Here is a 22,045-nt window from a genome sequence, read left to right on the forward strand (position 1 = left end):
TGACAAACCCCTCAAGGTGTGTGCAAATTCTAGACCTGTTTCCTTCCTTGTCCTGGGCTACATTATTTGGTGCAGTTACATAGTTACATTAGCAGGAAGGCTTTTTATACTTTGTATGTTTTTACCAATACTTATTTTTATCTTACTGCATAGCCATTGCTTAGATTTGGCAAATTGTTGGTATAAGATCCTTTGTGCTGATCATGGAGTACGGTTGATGTTTTTGTTGATGTCTTTGCCTTCTGGGTAGCTACAGGCTTCAAGTATTGTTGTCTTTTCAGTAATCTCCTTTCTTTCCACTAATTTGACAAAATAAAACAAGAATTATATTATTACACTGCATGCACATACAGCTATTTCAAAAAAAGTTGTCGGAAGAAAAGCAAAAAGTCTTCAAGCCAAGACCGCAAGGTAATGTGGGTTGTTTCAAATCTGCCTTTTGCTGGCAAACAAACACTCCACTAAACTGGTCACTGATTTTTATTCGTCATTTATACTGAACCACACTTATCATTTTAGTTTTTAAAAAAGCACAAGGTAAAATTATGTTTCAGTCAAAGTGCACTCTTGCTTATTCCCATCTTTGAAGGCAATTCTGTTCAGCTAATTAGCAAGGAAAAATGACATTAAATTTTACACAGTTTGCATAATGTAGTAACAAAGTGGGTGAAAAAAAAATATTATAAACAAACATTTTTCCAAATAATGGTTCCTACTCAAGAATTAGTTAAAGCTCGCCAAAGTCAACGGCAGGTAATATTTTGCACTACACCAGCATGTGAGAATGTAAGGACTTGTAACCACATCGCCTTTATTCCACCTTGTTCAATTTTTTAAAAGACAGCGATTCCACTGGAAATGAATTCTACAGGACTAGTTTTAAGTTCAAAAAAAAAGAAAAAAGAAAAGAAAATTGTGGTCAGCTGTTCACTTCCCCTATAAAACATGAGGCATTTCAAGCCGTAGTCGGGCAACAACGGCCACGGACAAAAAAGCGTGATTCACATGCAAATTTAGTTGTTGTTTTGCTAATTTAAACCTGTTGTTGTTCACGGTCTCTTTTGCCATCATTGTATTGCTTAAGCTCCCTACTGCTTGAAGGCCCTCCAACCACCTCTGTTTTAAGAGTTGTCCAACGTTTAGAAATACTCTCACTTACAGATAGACGTTCCATACTGTTCTCAGGGACATACTTGAGTGGCCACAAAACTCCTATAGGACCTGCAGCAGGTCATTATAAAAATCCCATATTACCTTTCGGTCTTGGCTTAAACTTTTTGCTTTTCTTCCGACAATGTTTTTAGAAATAGCTGTATACATTTAATACCCCAAAGAAGAAGTTTTTGTTGAAATAACCAACAAGAAATTGTTTTGCAGCCGAGTCCCACAAGAGAGGGGCATTGGGAATTTGGGGATGTCGGTTTTTCAGTTTTGGCTATTTTTTAGTTCAGCTTTTCAGGTTTTGCACTGATAAACTTCAGCCTTTCAGTTTTGGTAACCATCACAATTTGCAGTTTTTGAATTTTTTGGTTTTTGGCAAAAATACAGGCCATTTTTTGCAATTGTTGTATGATGTGGTTTTTGGTTTTTCCAATTTGGTTTGAAGTTTCTTTGTCCATGTGTCAGCATTGAGAGGGCTAGGAAACATTGAGTCAATTACTTTTATCATATCACAGTGAAAGTCACCATAAGTTCCTGTTAATGATGAAGTAACAAACTGTGCTGGTTAGATTCCTCTGCGCAGTCACATGTTAATCTATTTTAGACGTGTTTATTTTACAGTCTATCCAGGTCACAGGGGACTGATTGCTGCAACATTCAATCAAATCAAATTCACCTCTAAGTTCTCAAATCTGCAATGTGGGATTCTGGATTTTTGATGAAGGTTTTTAGAGCTATGGAATAGCTTTTTGTGATTGCAAAATTTCCCCAAAGTCCTCTTTAATTGCTGATCAATCGAGGATCTTTGTGAATTGTCCTAAAATACATTGTATGAACTGAGACTATTTAAATTCCAGTTTTACGACCGTAGCATCCATGGATAGTGCTGATACTATACTGGTATTAATATTTAGAATGAAGATGGTGTAAATTGTTTAGTCCCTGTGTTCCACAAGTCACCAATGTTTCAGATCTATTAGGGTTTTCAAAATTGAGGTGTGTAAATCTTCGGTTTATGATGGTTTTGTATTCAAGGTTTGTTTTCCAATTGTGGTTTTGATCGAGGTCTATTGCGCTTTTTCAGCTTTGGGTGTTTTTTGACCGCCTTTTCGGTCTTTTATAGAACTAATTCCCCCACCAACAGCCTTGAGAATCATTGATGGTTCCTTGGTTGCTTTTTTAACTTAAGCTTAAAGTTTAGTTTAAGAATCGATTCTAAACTACCTGAATAGCTGTAGCTAGCCAGGAATTAAGGAACTCTCAGTTAAACTTTCCGTTTGGTTTTAAGAATAGATCTAGCGATTAACGATGTAAAGGGGATATTGGATGCTGTTACTTTTGAAGTTGAAGTAATAACATCATTTTTTTGCAGACGACAGGGTCAGAGGGACATAAAACTTACATGTGTCCATGTAATAGATTTTTATCACAAAGGTACCTTTGATCTCCTGTCTGTTTTTGTTTGAGTTTCTACATCGTGTCCATCACTATATGAATATAGATTCAAAAGCAGCCCGTCGTCGTCCATGCTTCAATTATTTTGTGGGCCCTACTTGCAAAAACTACAAGCAATCCGCCATGTTTGAGACACTCGCGCACGTGGAAATTCAAAATAAGCGGTTGGCATTTTATGTAGGCGACACAATGTGACTTGTTAGCTTTTCTCTGCCTTGTTTAGCGGTCAGTATAAAACACGGACTGCGGACTGCGGACTACGGACTGCGGACTGGGTATAAAATACGGACTAGGTATAAAACGCGGACTGGAAAACACGGACTGGGTATAAAACACGGACAAAGTATAAAACGCGGACTGCGGACTGTGGACTGGGTATAAAATACGGACTACGGACTACTTTGGTAAAAATGGTGCTAATTGGTTCTAGGTAAGGAAAAATAAGATCAAAAGATCGCTAAATAGCAAGACACGTGAATTAAAGTTGTAAATACTGCTATAAATCAGTCTTGGTGGAGGTGTGTCGCTCGGTTCTCTGAATCATGAGCCGGGTCAAAATGCTATTTTCTTCACCCATTTTTAGACCTTGTCTCGGTCTCTAACAATCATGAAAGGGGTCAGGATCGGGGGTGGTACTTCCTTATATAATGAAAGGGTAGGAGTTTTGGGCCTTTTTGGTCTGAAAACACTTTGCCCGTTTTGGTGTGGAATCGGGTATGGTTTTCGAGGGAACAACGGGAGCGTACATGAATGGACGGATTTATCGTTTCAATTCCAAATGAATAAGAACGAAATAGAAATGTGCCAATTCGAAATGTATTTGGAGAATTTTTTTGTTTCCGCTCTAACTTGGTAATGATGACATAATTTCTGCCTAATTAGACTTAAACCGTTACAGGCTCTGAGATAGTTGGGTCCGCTGAAATGAGAAAGCGAAAACACGAAAATAAAACGAGTGAGAACTGGCGAGTCTCCCCAACTATCTGAGAGCCTGGAACAGGCTAAATTAGGCCAGGTCCGAAAATGGGTATGGATTTTAGAGATCTGGTCTGAAAACGGATGTGGAAAATGGCATTTTTTGGTCTGCAATAACGTCAGGATTCGGAGAACCGGGCACCACACCCCCACCAAGAATTCCCAGTGGTACCACCCTCCGGGGATTAGGAGCAGGGTGTAAATCATGTCATCATAATCATCGCTTAGAACATAACGTTGGATGACTCATTTCGGTTATTGTTCACGTATGTGAGTAATCCCTCCCCCCCCCCCCCCCCCCCAATACTGCTTTTGTGCATCGTGGAATGCCCTACATTGACCTTCTCGTCTGAGCTCTTCATTCAGTCCTCATATTCCCAAGCCTTTATTTGAAACGGAATTGTGACATCCGATAAGAATTTTACTGATCTGACTTACATCAATACTATTTTTTTTAAATTCGCTGCTTCTTATTGGTTTAAAACTGCAAATTGAAATCTCTTCTAACTCCCTCCTTTTATAAAATTCAGAGTTTAATTTCAGTTGCCTTGAGGAATGGGCATGACCTTCCTTCTCCGTGGGAAGAATAGACTTCGTGAGGAATGTTAAAGCTGGGACTACTGTTTTTGCTAGTCCGCTTTCCATTTCTCTCGGTTTTACCTTTCTAAAGTCGTTTTTATATACATAGTCTGTAGTCCGCGTTTTATACCTAGTCCGTGTTTTATACTCAGTCCGGAGTCCGCATTTTATACCTAGTCCGTATTTTATACCCAGTCCGCAGTCCGTGGTCCGCAGTCCGCAGTCCGTGTTTTATACTGACCGCTTGTTTAGGTGCCAATAATCCAATATGCCTTCCACAAGAGAAAAATCACAGGTAGCCCAAGCTCGAAATATGAGCATCGGCGAGCACGGCATTGTTGCGTAACATTCAAAATATAAGGATTTGTATTGGAAAAAACCTATCGTTTCTCTAACCTGCGAAAATAAAAGGATTTCAATAAAAAAACTAGCTTACCTTACTTAAAATGTGTGTTGCGTCTCTCATGTGTGGTCCACGGGCAGTTTTATGGCTGTTTTATGGGTTTTTATGTGAACAGTTTTCTCTCTATAAAAAAAAGGTTTACTATATAGAAAGAAAACTGTTCACATAAAAAACCTGTGGAGAAATATGCAATTTCATCTACCGGTTTTTATGATTTCTTACTGCCTGATTTTTTAGAATAGTGTCCCTTAAAAGAGTAGAGAAATGGAAGGTCTCTCACTGACAGAGTTGGCGTTTTAGGAACAAGACATAATGTCAACCTGTTATTCTTTCCTCTTATTAATTTACCGGGAACTTTGATTATGAAACTCCACAGAGTTATACGATGAAAAAAGCAACAAACAACATTACGCTTTATTTTTATTACTGTAGGTTCTTACAGTGTTACAGCATGAAACATGAATCTGATTAGACGAAAAAACATCTGACACTACGAGGATCCTCAGGACCGCCATGCGCCAGTTAGCGGCTGCAGTAATGCCTTATAACCATGCACCCCCCCCCCCCCCCCCGGGGCATACACCCGAAAATTGACAATTTTTTTCTTTCTTGGAGGTCTATTCTCCAATTCCCCACCCCCGAGCTCCTGATCGACCTCATATGCGTTTTTTTTGGTATATCGTTTTTATCCGTACAAAAGCAAAACCAGACGTTTTGGTAATAATAGCAATGACTTTATTTTAGTGTTAACAGTTAGCTAATTGGGGACACACGTTTTCACAACCTCTATAAACGCTATTGAGAGAAGGATAACCGACGTCATAATGTAGTTAAAACATGAACATTTCTTTTGAAAATGGAAACGGAGAAGCCGGAAAAACTCTTAAAAAAGCGCCTCTTGATAGAACACTTCATAAGAACACTGGACTGAACTCTGTTTATCTATATACATCAAAAGTCTTGTATCCGTTTTCATATAACTTTTCTTATCATTAAAGCTAGGCTGAAGCTGAAAAAATATTTGTTTCCTTCTTTTCCAAAAAATAAGATCCATTCGAGTACGCATGATACGCACATTCTTTTCAATTTTTCTATAAAGTACCTTTATATATACATACTTTAATATTGATAGGTTATTCCTCTCCAACCACTCTCCGACAAATTCCTGCGTTTTTCCTTAAAAAGACGTAGTCTTGAGGTCCACAGCCATCGAGAAATGACACATACATCGCAAAATCAAAGAGAAGACAGTTTTTTTGTTTGCCCCACCCCCTACCCCGGAGAAAGGACCGCTTCAAACTATTCCTCAACCCGGGATCCGAAGGGCTTGACTTGTCCCGGGAGTTGCCCGTGGGAAATGGCAACAAGTCAAATTGAACCATGCATAAGTTCCTGTAAATTTTGCTTCGTGTTCAGGTGTTGTCCGTGCTAATAGTTAATCAACGTGTCCGTAACTTGCGAGGTGTCTCAGGGCCGGATAGTTGACTGTACTGTAGTTTTGGTATAGAATCGTATTTATTTACCTCAAAGGTACCGACTACGAGATCTTTGCTCTAGATAAGAAATTGAGCCTGGATTCTGGGTGAGATCGGAAACGTTTCAGAGTCTTAAACAACAAATGCACTAACTGCCTCTCTTTACCAACCCTGTCCACCCCCTCCCCCCGACCCCCGCCTCCCCATTCACGTTTGTGCCTAACAGCCTGCACGCGAACAAGCGTTTCCGTGCGGTCTCTGAGCAAAGAACGAGGAACGAGAGTTTGGAGGAACGTTGCTCTCGTTCCATTTTTCGCGCCGCTAAAAACCGAACCTCAGCCTTTCTTTGCTCCGAAACCACACTACAGTACAGACTACATAAGTACTTACCCCCACCCCCAACTGTTTTGCGGGTGAATATAAAGGAGGAGTTCAAGTTCAAGAGGTTAGGTTTCACTTGGTATTCATTGAATGAGATCAGGTTTGTGATCCTGTACTATATCATGAAATATTCCTCTTTGCTGTAAAAGTGAAATGTTCCATATCATTCAAGAAAATACCCTGCTAATTCAAGCTCCTGCAGTTTTGAACTAGGTGCGTCGCCTTAAATCTTGATAACACTTCTGAATGGTCACTTATTTTCAACAGATGGCGGCATACGTACATTGCAATATATTATCGGAAGTATAGGCGATTTTAAAATCAAATCTCTTCCGATAAGCTAATTTGCTTATCGCTTGCTTATAAGTTCAGAATTTGTTTTACATAGCCAGTCTACATCACGACAGCCGAGTGAGATGATGGAAGAAAAAGAAATGAATAATGTTACTGACAAGTCCGAAGGATCATCGACGCTGGATCATTCTTTTCAAGAGCCAGCAGGCATGTTGATTGCGCGACTAATAATCGAGGTGGCATTGGCTTTCATGGGATTCATAGGAAACGCAATGGTGGCCTTCATCATATCGCGCCAGCGCAGATTTCGTTCTGGACTAAAACTTTTTATCCGGAATCTCGCTTTCGCAGACATTGGGGTCTTGACAATCAACTTTCCTATAGCAGTGGTTAAGGAGCAGCTCCCTTCGCATTGGCCGCTTGGCAAGGCTTTCTGTCTGTGCTTCTATCCCTTAGCGGAGATGTTCCTTGGAGTTTCAGTTTGGTCGATTACCGCAATAGCCATTGAACGCTATAGAAAGATAACTGCCACCTCCGGAGTCCGAGGATGTTCTGACTCGTCCAACAAATCTCTGAAATGGGGGCTTCTGGTCATATGGATCAGCTCCTTTCTCGTTGTTTCATTGCCTTTGCTTATTGTTATGGACTATGAGGAACATAGTACAGGAACAATGTGTTTAGTTGAATGGTCAATCACTATGCAATGGATCTATATAATTTCCCTGGCTATATTCTGGTATCTTTTACCTCTTGGGATAATCATCTTCACTTACGTGAAAATATCCCGTCAGCTTCAGCAAAGTAACCATTTCCACAAGTCAAGTATAAAGAGGCGCTCACCAGAAAGGAAGCTTGAGAATTCCGTGATTGACAGTTCAGAGGAAGGAAAAAGAATGCAGCAAAACGCCAAAGCAAAGAAGATTCTCACTCCTATAGTGGTTGTCTTTGCTATATCCATGCTTCCGCTTAATGTCCTGCGAGTTTTGCAGTTATTTTGGGGGGATATTGTTCTCCACAAATATTTCTTTTTGATTTACCATGTGTGTGTTATTGGGGTTGTGGTAAATTCAGCGTCAGATCCGCTTATTTACTCTATAGTCTCGAAAGATTTCAGAAAGGAACTGAAGGCGTTCCTCTATCGCTTTGCTCAACGTCTAAGGAATCTCGTTAAGATAAAAACAGCTGATAAGAGTCTTACTAATGGTTTCAGCCATGACGTTCACCTTCTTCATCTTCAAGAACTTCATACTTCACTCGCAGCGCGTGGAGAAACCAACGCTGAAACTCCGACAACTCCACTGGTTACTCGCATATAATTAAGAAAGCAAGTAGAGGATATTGCGGATTCTTTCGTGACAGCATTTGCAAAATTAAGTTAACGCGCCTCTGTAGTAAATAAAAACTGTGTGAGACAAATTATAAAGAGCTTCAGTTATCGCAATACTAATAACGTCAATATATTTGAACAAAAGAGTTGTTAAACAAGCAATTATTCAATTATCGCCAGAGTCCAAAACAAACTTGATACCTGTTTATTCTGTTTTATAAGAGGTTTATAAAAGCCTTCATAGGATCGGAAGTGGTTAACTTATCACTTGCCAGACCTTGACAAAACTAAAGAGATGCATAATTTAATGGAGAGAGAACGTGCATGACAAAGTAGTCCGCTCTGAATATTCGGACATTTGGCACGTACTCTGGATGGACTGGTTTTGAAATAACAATGAACATTACAAAAAAACACCACCAGGTGATAAAGGAAAATACCAAAATGGATAGAAAGCAATGTACCTTTTTGTTAGTATGTGTCAACAATTTGAGTTTTCATTGCGCTTTTTGGTGTAATAAAAAATATTTTTTTCAGTTATCCAAACAATGTGTATGGTTAAGAGCCATAATGCCTCTTAGTATGGTATTTTGTAGCCTGAGTTGCAGCCGGCCCACGCACTAAGGTAAACCATTAATATATATAGTCCGTCTAATATCCTTCAGAGTCGCAAGGACATATGTGAGCGTTTCTGATAAGTGGGTTTCTCACGGGTTTCTTTAATATGTGCCTTTTTATGTGCCTGAAGATTGGCCTAATTCTCACGTGTGCGTGATGGTTGACATGTCAAAATTCACAGAAGGGAGTTGTTAGCATAGCCTGCGTAGCAAGCGTTTCCAATCGAGTGATTGCGGGAAAGTTACCTCCCCCTCCCCCGTCATTCATTTTTTTTTGCTCTTGTCCCAGCTTTCTAGACGAACCTCGCGAGGAAACGCTTGCTACGCAGGCTATTGTTAGCAAGGATCGTTTACAGTAAACAATGAAAGAGTAGTTTTAGCGTGGGTGGGTAGAAAACGAAGACCTAAGACCTAAGACCCAAAAACGAAGACCTCCCTCAAAATCATTTATAAATATCTAGAAACGGATATCTCGACCTTATATGTGTAAGAAACAACAAAATCTTCAATTATACAAAATTTTGAGCAGGGTCTTCGTTTTCTACATAAGCCCGCCGGTGTGTAGAAAACTAAGACCCCCCCCCCCCCCCCCCAAATCACTTGGAAACGGCTGGAAACTGCTTTTAACGACTTCTAGACACTAAAGGAGTGTAAGAAACAACACGGCTCCTGACGATTTTCAATAAAATTTCCCCAATAAAAAATTCTAGACTCTTCGCAGCTCTTAAGTGCTACTTAAACATCACACCGGAGGGATGTGAGAAACTACATCGAGTGCAAGCACAAGGGAGCGTTGTCCCAGGGAAAAGAAAGGTCTTACATCTTCTCCATATTGAACCCGCTTACTACGGTATAAAGTCCCCGAAAAAGTCTCTACTAATGTTGAAAACTTGCCACTCAATAGAGCTTCAGGAGACGATTTCTCAAGTGAGCTATTATCAATCTGTAACTTTTATGGCTCAGATATAAACATGGGACTCAACATGGGACTTCTTGAAACGCAACTTTCTATTTTGAAAATGAAAGCTCAAGAAAGTTCCATAGCCTTTGTGTCATCCATGATAGACTTATTCAGTGAGATTGCAACAGTTTTGGTGAAACTGATATTAGTTATGCCTGCCGCAAATGTTTTTGAGTGAAAGGTTATTCAGTGCCTTAAGAAGAATCGATAATTACCTTAGGTCTACCATAATGCAAAGAAAGGATGCCTGACAACCTTATGTTGATGTCAGTATACAAGGAAGACGCGGACAACCTAAATCTAATTGTTGTAGCCTGTTCCAGGCTCCGAGATAGTTGGGTCCGCTGAATTGAGAAAGCGCAAACACGAAAATAAAACGAGAGAAAACTGGGGGGAGTAGGGGCTTCCTATCCTTTTTCCTTTTTGTCACCCCGCCAAGTTTTTGCGTGCCACTATCTGAGAGCCTGGAACAGGCTATAATTGATGTTGCTAACGATTTTGTCACCAGAAACCCTTACAGGTTGTCAAAATTTGGACACTTCAGTCATACTGGTTTGTATAAAGGCCAATAACCTCCACTATCACAATCACGTACTTTTTGAGTGGACACTCGGCGGACACCGGTCCCTTTTATTTTTCTATCGTCTGGTACAGCCCATCTATGATATTTGTTAAATGAAGAATGGTCCGCTCGCAGTTGTTAACGCAATTTACGCAATTGCGTAAGAGAAGCCTGAATAAAAAATTCAAGACTTCAACAGGATTTGATACCGGTGCGATGCTAAATCCCGTTGAACTCCTGAATTTTTTTCAAGCTTCTTACGCAATTGCATAATTTACATTGCGTTCACAACTGCAAGGATCATTCTTCATTTGATTTCATTTCCGCAGTTCTTATATGATTTATTTCATATACATCATTAACGTAACATAATATCTATATTATACCGGCTTGGCTAGTATTCTCGTCATTAGGTAAAGACAAAGTTTGCAAATGTTACGTAGCAGATCATATTTTTTCACGTGCTAGAATACAGGTTAAAAATTCCTGAGGACAGCCTGAAATTGGCAACAAATTGTATTTAAAGGTGCTTTTAAAAATGAATGCCCCAGTCTGCATTAGAGCTTATTCGACTTTTAAGAGTTGGCGAGGGCGCGGGGATGGGCTCTCGGCCCACAACAGTCGAGTAGGCGCCATTAGCAGTGCTAACCTTCGTTCCTACAGACCTGTTAGGTGTAGGGATATTTAGGCAATATGACACAATTCCAGCCGTTGGGGGATTTGGGGAATGGAGGGGGTCGCTGAGACGTCATGATCCTTTGTCTAAAACCCGGGCAGACTACTCAACGAAATCAAACTAAACCCGCCCTTCGGAATAAGGGAAAACTTGTGTTTCCTTGAAAGAAGCTTAAAATCCGGCGCAAATTTTTGTTGTTAGGCCATCGTAACTGGATAAAAATAAAACACACAGAAACAGCGTTGATGAACAGAAGTAACGGCAAGCGTATTTTTTTGCCTGCGTGCAGACGTCTCCTATTTGCCTTGTTTCCGAAGTAACAAAGGAAATAGGACACGTCTGCGCGAAGGATGCGTATTTTTTGTACCATAAATTTTGCAACAGTAACTGTGTTCCGATATTGTAATACAGTCTTGGTCTGCTATTGTGCGGTACAATTTCGGGATCTCAAGTTAGTGCCCAACATAATTTATTTATTTTTATTTTTTGTCAAAGGTCTGTAGTCTATTTCTTACGCATCTAGCTGTTGTTCGTATTATAGGAGTGTCCGTAACCGTGAGGTGTCGTTGACAGTACATACAGTTAAAAAAGGGGATTAGAGGAACTCCACCCAATGAGTTACCGGATCATTATCAGTAGCTGTGCACAGACCCTCATGCAAGAAAAGCACTGAAAAGGAAAGATGGCACACCCTGTATAACATACTACTGCCATCCACAACGCCCAGCTATATAAATCCTGTCTACTGAGTGGGCATATTAGATAATTTAATCCTCAAAAACTAAGTTATTTCCACCAAGTCGTTCGTAAGACTCTTATAACGCTGTTTGCAAGACTCCTTATAACGGCCACCGTTTCTAAGACTCCTTAAAAACGCCGCTCCTAAGACTCCTGTTATGAACGCCGTGCCTAAGATCCTTGTAAACGCCGTTTCTAAGACTCCTTAAAAACGCCTTTCGTAAGAGTTCTTAAAAAGGCTCTTCGCGACATTTCTTAAAACGCATTTCGTAACAGCTGTTAGAAACGCCGTTCGTAAGAGTCCTTTTAAGGACTTTTAAAGGACTCTTTTAGCTCTTAAAAACGCTGTTTGTAAGAGTCACAAAAAATGCTTTTCTTAAGAGTCCTATAAATCTCCAAAGCTAAAGTGTGTATAAAATGAACTATAGTAAAAGATATACGTTCCGTAGCACCGAGAGTCAAAATCTGCAACCCGTTTTTCTTTTTCGTATTTGGGACACAAAAGGGAGGTCGTGCTCCCAGGCGTTCGCAGGGGAGACCGTGAAAACTGGGAATAAGGATCGTGACGACTTTCATTTTATGCAAATGAGACTCGTGATGAGCGTGTGGTTTATTTTCGGCGATGATTAAGGTGATGCGCGTAGTTGATCACGTTCTGGCTTTTTGCCAATGATGTAATTTTCCCCAAATCAACGCCCTTGATTTTCGTGTCTACAAACACGCGTATTAAAAAGCAAATACCCTGAAGAATACTCGACCATCGATAGAGTAGGACGTGAAGGAAATCCTGTTTAGTGGTGTATTGAGGCATAACGTTTCTCAGAACGTTGACGCAATTACTGGAACTCTACGGTAAATAGATTCGATATTGCAGATTCACTTTGTTCTATATTTTAGATTGATAGATTTTCGCAGTTGTTAAGATGTGAAGTCGCGTTGCACTTTATAAATACTTGAGATATCAATGATTTAACTTTCAACTACTAGAAGTAACTTCAAATATTCGTCTGACGTTACGTTTGTGTCATGATAAGGGTAGCTTTGTACTTGGCTGTCACGCACTCTTCTTGCAGTACGTCATCGGCCAATGGAAACTACAAGTCTACAAATTGAACTAGTCTATTTATTTTCGAAGTTCTCTAGTCTGGGAAATCTGTATTTATTTTTCCCACTGACGTCTTCATTGATGTTTCCTTTATGTCATAGATTTGCAAGGTCTCCATCTTTGCCTCGTAGTATTGCCTTTGATTGTGGAAGATTGCTTGAAATTACAGCATTATTGCCTAGATATCATTGGAAATTTTCACCTTAGGTTTATAAACTGTAATAACGATTGAACTATAATCTTTTTCCAGTTTAAGTTTAGTCTGACGATTGTATGTGCCGGAATAAGGCAGCCAGTCAGTAGTTGCCTGCAGCAACAGCGGCGTGGAGTTGAAGGAGAAACGGCTGTATTCGCAGGCTACCCTTTTTTCATATTTGCCTGCTGAAATCGCGAAAATGAAATCCCGCGAAATTAATAACCAATAAGGTACGTAAACAGTTAACCAAGTATTTCGTAATACGGGAGGCCCAGATTTAAAGCCCGGTCAGGGTTAAAAAAAAAAACGGAAAGTCATGCTGGCTGTGTTAAGGATCATTATCTGTGTACAGATTATGGAGCTTGTCTCCTTAATTTCTCTTTCATCAGCTATGAACTTTTCCTAGTCCTTGTACGGCGTTTTCCCAGTCCCTATCGGTCAATTCATTTCGGTGACGTATCTGAGGCGAACGGGCGGGAAACGCCTCACATTTTCGCTTGGACCACGTGACCCGAAACGCTTTGGCCGTGCGAAATAATGAGGCCTAGGGACTAGGCAACTGTGAACTAAGAAGGGGACTTCAAATCACACAAACTACTTCGAAAACAGTACAGTGGGGAAAGTCTCGTCGGTTGGTCTACTTCTTCCTCTTTTGTCACCTCACTTATGACCACTTACCACAAATATCACTGACCCCAAGCTCATAAAAGGGACCCATCAGTAGAGGCAGCCAGTGGCCCCATTGTATACTGACGTCCGACACCGGACTTTACCGTTAATACATGGCGTACAACTACTGTTGTCATTTCCACTACCCGTGATTACCCTTACCAGAGAACGAAACGGATGAAGTATTCTCCCCAAACACATGCAAACAGTGAGGAGAGGATACTGGATACGAGGCATATCAACAATTAAACAAACAATCTAAATGATCCTTTCTTCTTTTCTACCAAAAAAGAGTGACGACCCACACAAATGAAGCTTCAGTCAATCATGCAAGTTTATTTCATAGACTCAATAATTTAGTTTTTGAAACCTTTCCGTAATATTGATCAACAGCTGCAGGTATGCTTCATTGGCCTACAATGGAAACAACAAATTTATTTAGTATTTCAGAAAATATCTTTTGATCTCCGGGCTCTTGTGTACCCTAAACAAGATGGCAGACCAAAACAGGCTTTCCAAACGCATAAACAACCTCGCAAAATAGAAACATATCGGACCAGTTATTTAAACAGAGTTTAGCCCGTGTTTAACAAAACCGCGTTCTAAGCCATTATCATTGCCCAACGCTTTTATCTAAACACCATCTATGGTGAGCAATTTCAATAAAGCACATGGCGTAGACTGGAAAAGCACATTTCTTCTTAAATTAACTCACTAAGAAAGAGACATTCGTAAACCACGGCCTAAGTTACGGTTAGACTTCGTTTAAATAACCAACCCATCGTCTTCTGGTGAAATTCTAGCTTTTTTGGCGGCCAGTTCTTTTGTAGGCGTACTTGAAATTCGGCTTAGTCCGTCGGCATAGTAACCTTGACCAAGCAGACCATGATATCTATACGGTTGGTCATTTTTTGAGAGAAATATCCACAACCTTCCTTATTAAGCCAAAATAAGAAGACCACTACCCGTATGTGCTTTTTCTAGTTCAGTTCTCATTGTGTGATGAAAACAGTAGAACAGTTTAATCTGCTATATATACAAAAGGGAATTCAACTGTGTTAGTTATTGTTTCTTATCCTACTTCCCGGCTCAGTTGTAAAGCCAAACTGGTCAAACATATCTTCTAAAGGAACGTTCTTCGGGACAGCTAAGCTGTTAGCGCACATAATCCAGGGATATATCGTCCCGGTTCATATCTTGCTGAAAATTACACGACATTACCTTTGTTGGTGCAGTCTGCCTTCCCTCTGACTTTAGTTCCAGGTATTTCCTCTCCGAATTTATCCACGCACCAACAGAACCCGGTAGAAGACCAGCACTGTTCCGAGCTAAAGCTACCGTCAGTGTTACACTTTGGTACGAAAGAACCTAACAAACCGCCATTTTGTGAGGCTTGGGAGCTGAGTTGTTCACATTTTGTTGCAGCTTAAAAAGACACGAAAGTAGAAAAAAACCAATGAGCGAAATAAAATCAACTACGAGAATGAAAAATAAAAATGAGCAGACGAAAGGAGTTTTGTCGTGATACTGTGAGGTAAGTCAACAGTGTGATTATGAGACGCCAGCCTGTCCTCATCTGCTGCAAATGCCTTCTAAAATACTTCTTCACAATAGAACAGTGATTGAATCGAAAGGTCATCAATGTCGTTATAATTCCAACTGTATAGCAGGAGAACCACATTTTTAGATATCAATGCTTGAGATATAGTTTCCATGCACATTTATTCGAGGTGAATTGGACTCTTTTTATATTTTCCAAGCACGTTTTAGATCGACTAAGAACTCGAATAGTGGACTCTATATCGATCATGGTGAGGCCTCATTCCTCACATCCTCGGAGACCCAGGGGCAGTTAGTCGGGTCGATAAAAGGTTCGTGGTGAAAGTTTACTGTAAGATCGAGACGAGCTCGTCTCGATCTTACAGTAAACTTTCACCACGAACATTTTATCGACCCGACTAACTGCCCCTGGGTCTCCGAGGATGCCTTCCTCATGGCTGTTAATTGTCACCTTATTTTTGCCATTCCATAAAAAGCGAGTCTTAAATAAACTCATTTGATTCTTTTATTATAAAGTTTAGAAAGGGCATGGAGTAGGAGGTGTAAACAAACTTAGAAGGGAGTGATTTGAAAACCGTTAGCATTTACCATAAATTGAAAGACCCCTCGATTACAATAAATCTATCATTAATTATTTTCTCTTTGAATTGGTTTTCGAGCAGCAGATTTTGATGAGATGTGAAAAAGACTCCTTAGGCCTTATTGCTTCGTCAGGCCATTTGGTGCCAAAAGGTTTTATCGTATTATCCTTTAGCGACCCTATCCATAGTCCTTCAGTTTTGGAATTAATTGGATTTATTGACTTTTACCCCAGACACGTAGCTAAAGCAATCACTCGGAATAGCCATAGCGTAAAATACACATTGGTAGAACCGACGCATTGAGCTTTGACGAACTTTTCGTCATACCTTTTTTTAAACATTCAGACGCGATGGCCGCGAAACTTTGAAAAGGACTTCAGGTGTCCTTCGGTAATAATAACAAATTCAGGTATCGGCTTTTAGTGATATATAAATATGCCAAGTAAATTTTAGAGAAATCGCTGGAACAGAAGTCCGTTCCTTGAAAGTCCTAATTAAAAAAAAAAAACAATTTATTATAATGAATTTAAGTAATATTTTATCTCAGTTCATTATTAGTGCATTTTTTTGAAAAAAATCGCTTCTTTTAGAAAGAAATGAAATCACAGATTTCTGAAATGATTTCAAATTACGGTTGAACATGACATTTGCAAATGATTCAGAAAAATAGCTAAAGTTGCATAGAGATCTTGAAGATAAAAGCTAAAATTTTCTGTTATCTTCAAAACAAGACTTTTTCTTTTTTATTGATATTTATCTCAATTGTACGAAAAATTAAATACGATAACTATACTAAAAAGGACGAGAAGGTAATAACAGACTACTACATGTAATAGCAATATAAAGAAAAAAAGACAAATCACTAATAATAACGTCACTCTCAACAAAGCAGAAAAGTGAATGGCCTTCGCATAATAATTTTTTTCAAACATTGAACATTTCTATTTCGATATATGTCTGTGGCTTTAAATCAGATTTTACAAGGACATCTTTTTATCAATCTACAATCCAGTGTTAGCTCAACCTTAAAGCAGCGTTATTTTTTAACGGTGAATGATGAAATGCTTACCACGGACCAACCAGGACCCATGGGCCCATTGTAAACGAAAAGACACTTTCTGTACCACTGTAAGCTTTTTCAAAGCTATTTAAATCGTTCGGTAATGAATACTCTCTACAGTCAACAAACGCCGAAATGAAAGTTTTTCTACTTAACAAACCCTAACAATTATAATAATAGAAGAATACACAAGAGACTGAACGATAAACGTCATCGTTTGATATAAATTAATAAAACCTAACTGGACTGGTTTTGCAGAAAACAAACACGCAAAGCAGAAAGAAAAAACATGCAAACGTACTTGACTTGCTACAGTCTGCCTTCCCTCTGACTTTAGTTCCAGGTATTTCCTCTCCGAATTTATCCACGCACCAACAGAACCCGGTAGAAGGCCAGCACTGTTCCGAGCTAAAGCTACCGTCAGCGTTACACTTGGGTACGAAAGAACCTAACAAACCGCCATTTTGTGAGGCTTGGGAGCTGAGTTGTTCACATTTTGTTGCAGCTTAAAAAGATATGAAAGTTGAAAAAAACCAATGAGCGAAATAAAATCAACTAAACAGTAGAAATAAACAGATATAATGGAAAATACAAACAAGCAGACGAAAAGTCAATTATGTCATGATACACTGCGGCGGATGAGACTTGAGGTAAAAGTTTATATTTATTCCATGAATTAAGAAGTCAACAAATGAATGTGATTTGTGTGAAACTTTTGAGATATGGCCTGTATTGAATTGCAATCCCCTAATTCCAATCTTCCCGCAATTTTGTATCACATCTCTTTAAAATATCAACCTTTGACTAAATTCAGTTTAGTGAATTGATTTCTGAACTATACATGTCTAGACTTAATTTCAGCTAACTGGTTTCTTCAATTCCGACTACTTACTGGGGACCAATAAGAACCGACTGCAGACCACTCAGTAATTATTTTTTTGTTTCTTGAAGTGAATTAGTCAGTATTTTTTCTTTTGGCAGCTCCTTTGCTTTTTACAGCTACAATGTTATTGTCTCAACAAGGGCATTTAATAAAGTGTTCGTGTACTTACCGTTGGTAAAAGCGAGGGCAGATGATATTATCATAAGAAGCAACATGTTGGCTGATCAGGACTTGTGTAAGTATCGAAAATGTAACTCTTCCTATATATATGGAATCAACCCTCCCCCTCAGCTGTGCTAACTAGCTCGTTTATGCAAAAGTGACAGCGCTATCAATTGCAGCATTGTGTTAATTCGTGCCTTTTGTCAGTTTTCTGTCTATTGATGATCACCAGGCTGCAGTAAACCAAATATAGAACAGACGGTGCTTATTTTTCTATTTACTCATTTTCTTAATGTAAACGTACTATGTACTTTACATATACATTACATGTACATAACCTCCCCAGTTCTACTCTCAAGGTTTTGACATTTAAATCGGTGTTGCATTGTTGTTGAATTTGATTATGATTAAGGTAACACTTTCCTTTTGATTTCATTGTGGAAATACTGATGGAACAATTGAACTTTACTTTGACTTATCGTCGTATCACCAGGGCCTATGTTATACCCTGAAAGAATACGCCTGTATAAACTAATCAATATTAAGAACAGATGAAGGTGTTACACAAACAGCAACGGAGGATTCAGCTTATTTTTCTTTTTCTAGGTTTCACAATAATCATAATATTAAATCATATTTTAGAGGGGCTAATTTTACCAATAAGTGCTCTTAAATGGGACCCTGCACATACCTAGAATAAATATTCTCTCTCGTTAAAAACTGATTTATAACTAGCTAAAAAACAAAAACTAGCTTAAAAAAAAAAAAAAAAACGAGGAACAATTGTAAAAACTTGTAACAATCAAGTTTGCAGTTTAGATTTAAAGACGATAAAAAGGTTGTGTCACGAGTGTCCCGTGCTGTCAGCTTTGCGCGGCGTTTGTTAAATACAACTATGTCGTGGTTAAATTCAGATAACCGTCGAGTTTGGGGTTTTTTTATCCCAAAACACCAAACTTTAGGAATATTTTTAAAAATTTTAACCTCATTCCTCACTTTCTAAGCAAACTCATTGTATTTGACATTCCTTTTTATTCCTTATGTACCGAAAATGAGAACATCTTTATTTGTCTTGTTTATATACCACCGGTCAACTAACCCCAAACATGTCCCTGAGGATTGGCTATAAAAACTGCTACTATCTGGTAGGAAGTGAGAAGAAGTCGACTAGGAGTTAGGAGTTAGCTGTGTTAGTAAGAGCTGTACAAGTTATGATGAATAAAGAAGCAAACACAAAGATGTAAACGAAGACTCTTGGTATCTTCTCGCTTAGCAAACAAGTTGCTTGAACACAAACACAATAGCAACAAAAGAATCTTTCTTCAACTCAAACGTGTCCCCGATAGTAAACATCTATTGTCGTAATACCTGTCCTTACTGTTACCATTAGTGTTTATGCTGCAATTTTAATTTGGACGTTGGATCAGTTTTGCAATCAAGTCCGTTCTTATGAAGAAGCTTGTTACCCTCTGTGAACCGTCTACTTGTTACGATTTTAAAAGAACTTAATTCCGCAGAGTTTCCTCAGTTGCTCTGTTTTGAAACGAGATGCAAATAAAACTCTTAAAAAGAAACGGAGATTCATTACTTTTCCCGTTGGTTTTGTAAAACTTCTAGGTTCAAAATTAAACTTTTTAATTTTTATTTTGTTTTCCTCGTTTTTTATTGACTGGACGAGCAAAGCCTGATGAGGAAAAGCTTCCAGGCTCTAACTGGAGATAAACGCATGGATGCAAATTAGCTCCCTAGAGCCAATCACAGAAGACTTGCAATGGTAATCGAACTAAGTGGAGTTCAATTTGGTCTGAAATCATACGCGTGATTTTAAAATAGGACGAGCCCGCAGCGTGAGTTCTATTTGAAATCACAAGACGATTTAAGACCAAAATTGCAGGACAGGAAGTTCAATTACCATTTTATTACATACCAAAATTTATTTTATATAATCTATTTTGTTGAAAAGCGGAAACAAAAACGCTTTTACTTCTCATTTTGTACACGAAATGGAAACGACGCCATACAGAGCGAAAATGGTGCGATTTAAAACAGAAATGACGCGATTTAGAGCAGAAGTGATTTAGAGAAAAAAATAGTGTGATTCGTGAACAAATCACACTCCTGAGAGCCATGCAATCAGATTGCAGGGATCACCAGTGCTTTCTAAACGGGTAAAATAAACGCTTAAATCAGGTCAGTTGTAATAGCTAGCCTTGTAATATTTCAGTTTGCTTCGTAATTTAACTTTTTTTATTCTTCCTTAAGGGAAAATTACTTACAATTAGCAACTTTGTTAAATGAAACGATTCAGTCAAATCCAAAAGAACTTGATCATTGTAAACAAAAGTACTTGAATTTGAGCTTACCGTTGTACCACCAGTGTCTAAAATTCCACGCTCATTCAGAACGCCTATACAGATATGAAAGGATACCATCAATAGTGACGAAATGCAGGCCCTTACCTGCCCCGGCCTCACACTGAAAAGTTACTGAACAATACCATCATCACCACATAAAAGTGAACCATCTTTAGTTTTTCAGCCGTGTCAAGCTAGAACCTGCTCGAAATCCTTGACAGAAGAATCAATTGATTGGAAAATTTCCGTTAATGAGTGTTATGGTCGTGATAATTAATAATGTGTTTTTTTGCAAAGGATGATGTGAGGTAATGAATGAGTGAAGTTAAATTATTCATTAAAATTTGTCAGTAGAGGACTGAAACATGCTTTTTCGTTGCCGGGCTCTTAATATATTGTCAATCAGTCTTTCTTAACGAAGGAAAATGTAGTAACCTAGAATCTTCAAACATCTCTCAAACCTGTCCCAACAGAAGGTAGCAGAAGGGGGAAGAACTTTCAAAACTTATATGTCTTTATTATTTAGGTCCTTGATAACCGCTGAAAAAAAGGTTAGTTTTCTAGCAGCCTTACGGGTATATTGTTTATCGTTGACACAAATGTCTGCATGTAGAAAGGTGTCGTGGCCGTAAGAACCGAGGTCTACCCTCTTGATTATAGCGAATACGGCCAAGCTATTGCCTGCTATTGGGACGCACCCAGTACTGTTTCATGCGATAATATGGTGTGATCTAATATCTTTTGATGTCCATAAATACTGACCTACAAGCTTGTCTTCTATATACATAACGAACTTGTTACAGCTGCCAAATCTTAAACTGAATACAAGGACAACACTAAGACCTGCTAATGTAATTATTTACAGGAAGGTGGAACATGTGAACAAAAACAAAAAAGGAACACGTCGAATGTTCCATTGTTACTTGTAATCAAAACTGTCGCTATTTGTTATCACTTGTAATATATCTTTAAAACTAGAAAATTGTTTTTTACAGAATAACAGCAACAGGTAAATATCAGGAACTTCCGTATTTTTAAATCTTTAAATATAGGTGAAGTGTGAGCATCAAATGTTTTTCTAGAAATAATTCCAATAATTTTTATTCAGGTTATTAAAGTATAACAATACGATTTAAGTTGCTGGGATACGTTGTTGTCCATACTGAAACACAATATATAAGAGTAAGATAAACTACGAATAATAAAAGGGAGGTGAAGAAGTAACGGGAAAACAAAAGTTTGCTCTAGATATTACTCCAATGAATGAAGAAACTTTCCTTGCAACATTAGCGATATGTCCATATAAGGTCCTCATCAAGGATCACATCCAAAAACCTGGCTATATCCCTTACCCGCTCGATAGCGAATTTACTTCTTTTCAATTTACTTACCTTCAAGGTTTGACCTTGTCCGGACTGTTCACAGTCCCCTTTTTTCGTAAGGTCGTCATTATCTAGCACTCACTGGTACCGTCCCCCACACGCCTAAGCAGATTTGACAATCCCAGGCTAGACTCGGAACATTTGAAACCAAAATGGCCGCCCGTAAAGCGAAACGCTCGATCTAGACGATCTGACGGGAAAGAAGGTGAAAGTGACCAGTCTATGCCTTTTCTGCCTGGGTTTGAATTGATTTGGATTTTTAAAAAAAGCATTGATAACGTCTCGGATGACAACAAACTCTCAGTTTCAAAAGCTCCTCATTCGAAGTCCTTTTAAGAAAAATAGCATCGTAACGTTTTTATCTCATTTAAAAAACGGACTAAGAACCTGTTAGGCTAAAATTTGCCAGTTAGGCGCCCTCTATACAATAATACAGTAATAATACAAGAATTTATATAACGCCATTTCCGTGAGCTCAATAAGAAGAAC

At 38.8% G+C, this 22,045-nt stretch overlaps 3 protein-coding genes across 4 annotated transcripts in view; 1 reads left to right on the forward strand and 2 right to left on the reverse strand.

Annotated features, from left to right (window-relative positions):
• LOC140929145 (ATP-dependent DNA helicase DDX31-like) overlaps positions 1-2,782 on the reverse strand; it is a 26,745-nt gene extending 23,963 nt beyond the window's left edge. For both annotated transcript variants that reach the window (XM_073379018.1, XM_073379017.1), the window contains exons 1-2: positions 2,600-2,782; positions 147-299 (exon numbers count right to left, since the gene is read on the reverse strand). In XM_073379018.1, coding sequence (XP_073235119.1) covers positions 147-299; positions 2,600-2,689 — 243 coding nt within the window. In that variant the 5' untranslated portion in view covers positions 2,690-2,782. The remainder of the gene's footprint in view (positions 1-146; positions 300-2,599) is intronic.
• Positions 2,783-6,482: 3,700 nt separating this feature from the next.
• On the forward strand, positions 6,483-8,484 carry LOC140929146 (neuropeptide Y receptor type 6-like). The gene has a single exon (XM_073379019.1). The coding sequence runs from the start codon at positions 6,846-6,848 to the stop codon at positions 8,037-8,039; it is 1,194 nt and encodes a 397-aa protein (XP_073235120.1). The 5' UTR covers positions 6,483-6,845; the 3' UTR covers positions 8,040-8,484.
• Positions 8,485-13,934: 5,450 nt separating this feature from the next.
• On the reverse strand, positions 13,935-17,873 carry LOC140926452 (equistatin-like). Its single transcript, XM_073376191.1, has 4 exons — positions 17,828-17,873; positions 17,077-17,280; positions 14,796-14,999; positions 13,935-13,988 (listed from the first exon to the last, which is right to left on the reverse strand). Exons 1-4 carry the CDS (start codon positions 17,871-17,873, stop codon positions 13,981-13,983), a joined length of 462 nt encoding a protein of 153 aa, XP_073232292.1. The 3' UTR covers positions 13,935-13,980.
• Positions 17,874-22,045: the final 4,172 nt, after the last annotated feature.

The sequence above is a fragment of the Porites lutea genome, chromosome 2, assembly GCF_958299795.1.
Source record: "Porites lutea chromosome 2, jaPorLute2.1, whole genome shotgun sequence".
Lineage (NCBI taxonomy): Eukaryota > Metazoa > Cnidaria > Anthozoa > Scleractinia > Poritidae > Porites > Porites lutea.

Bases quoted from the DNA above. Each gene is read 5' to 3' on its own strand.
- LOC140929146 (XM_073379019.1), top strand. From the start codon at position 6,846: ATGATGGAAGAAAAAGAAATGAATAATGTTACTGACAAGTCCGAAGGA.
- LOC140926452 (XM_073376191.1), bottom strand. From the start codon at position 17,873: ATGTTGCTTCTTATGATAATATCATCTGCCCTCGCTTTTACCAACG. The intron at 17,281-17,827 runs GTAAGTACACGA...TATCTTTTTAAG, and splicing joins TGCCCTCGCTTTTACCAACG to CTGCAACAAAATGTGAACAA. The intron at 15,000-17,076 runs GTACGTTTGCAT...TGTCTTTTTAAG, and splicing joins GGCAGACTGTAGCAAGTCAA to CTGCAACAAAATGTGAACAA.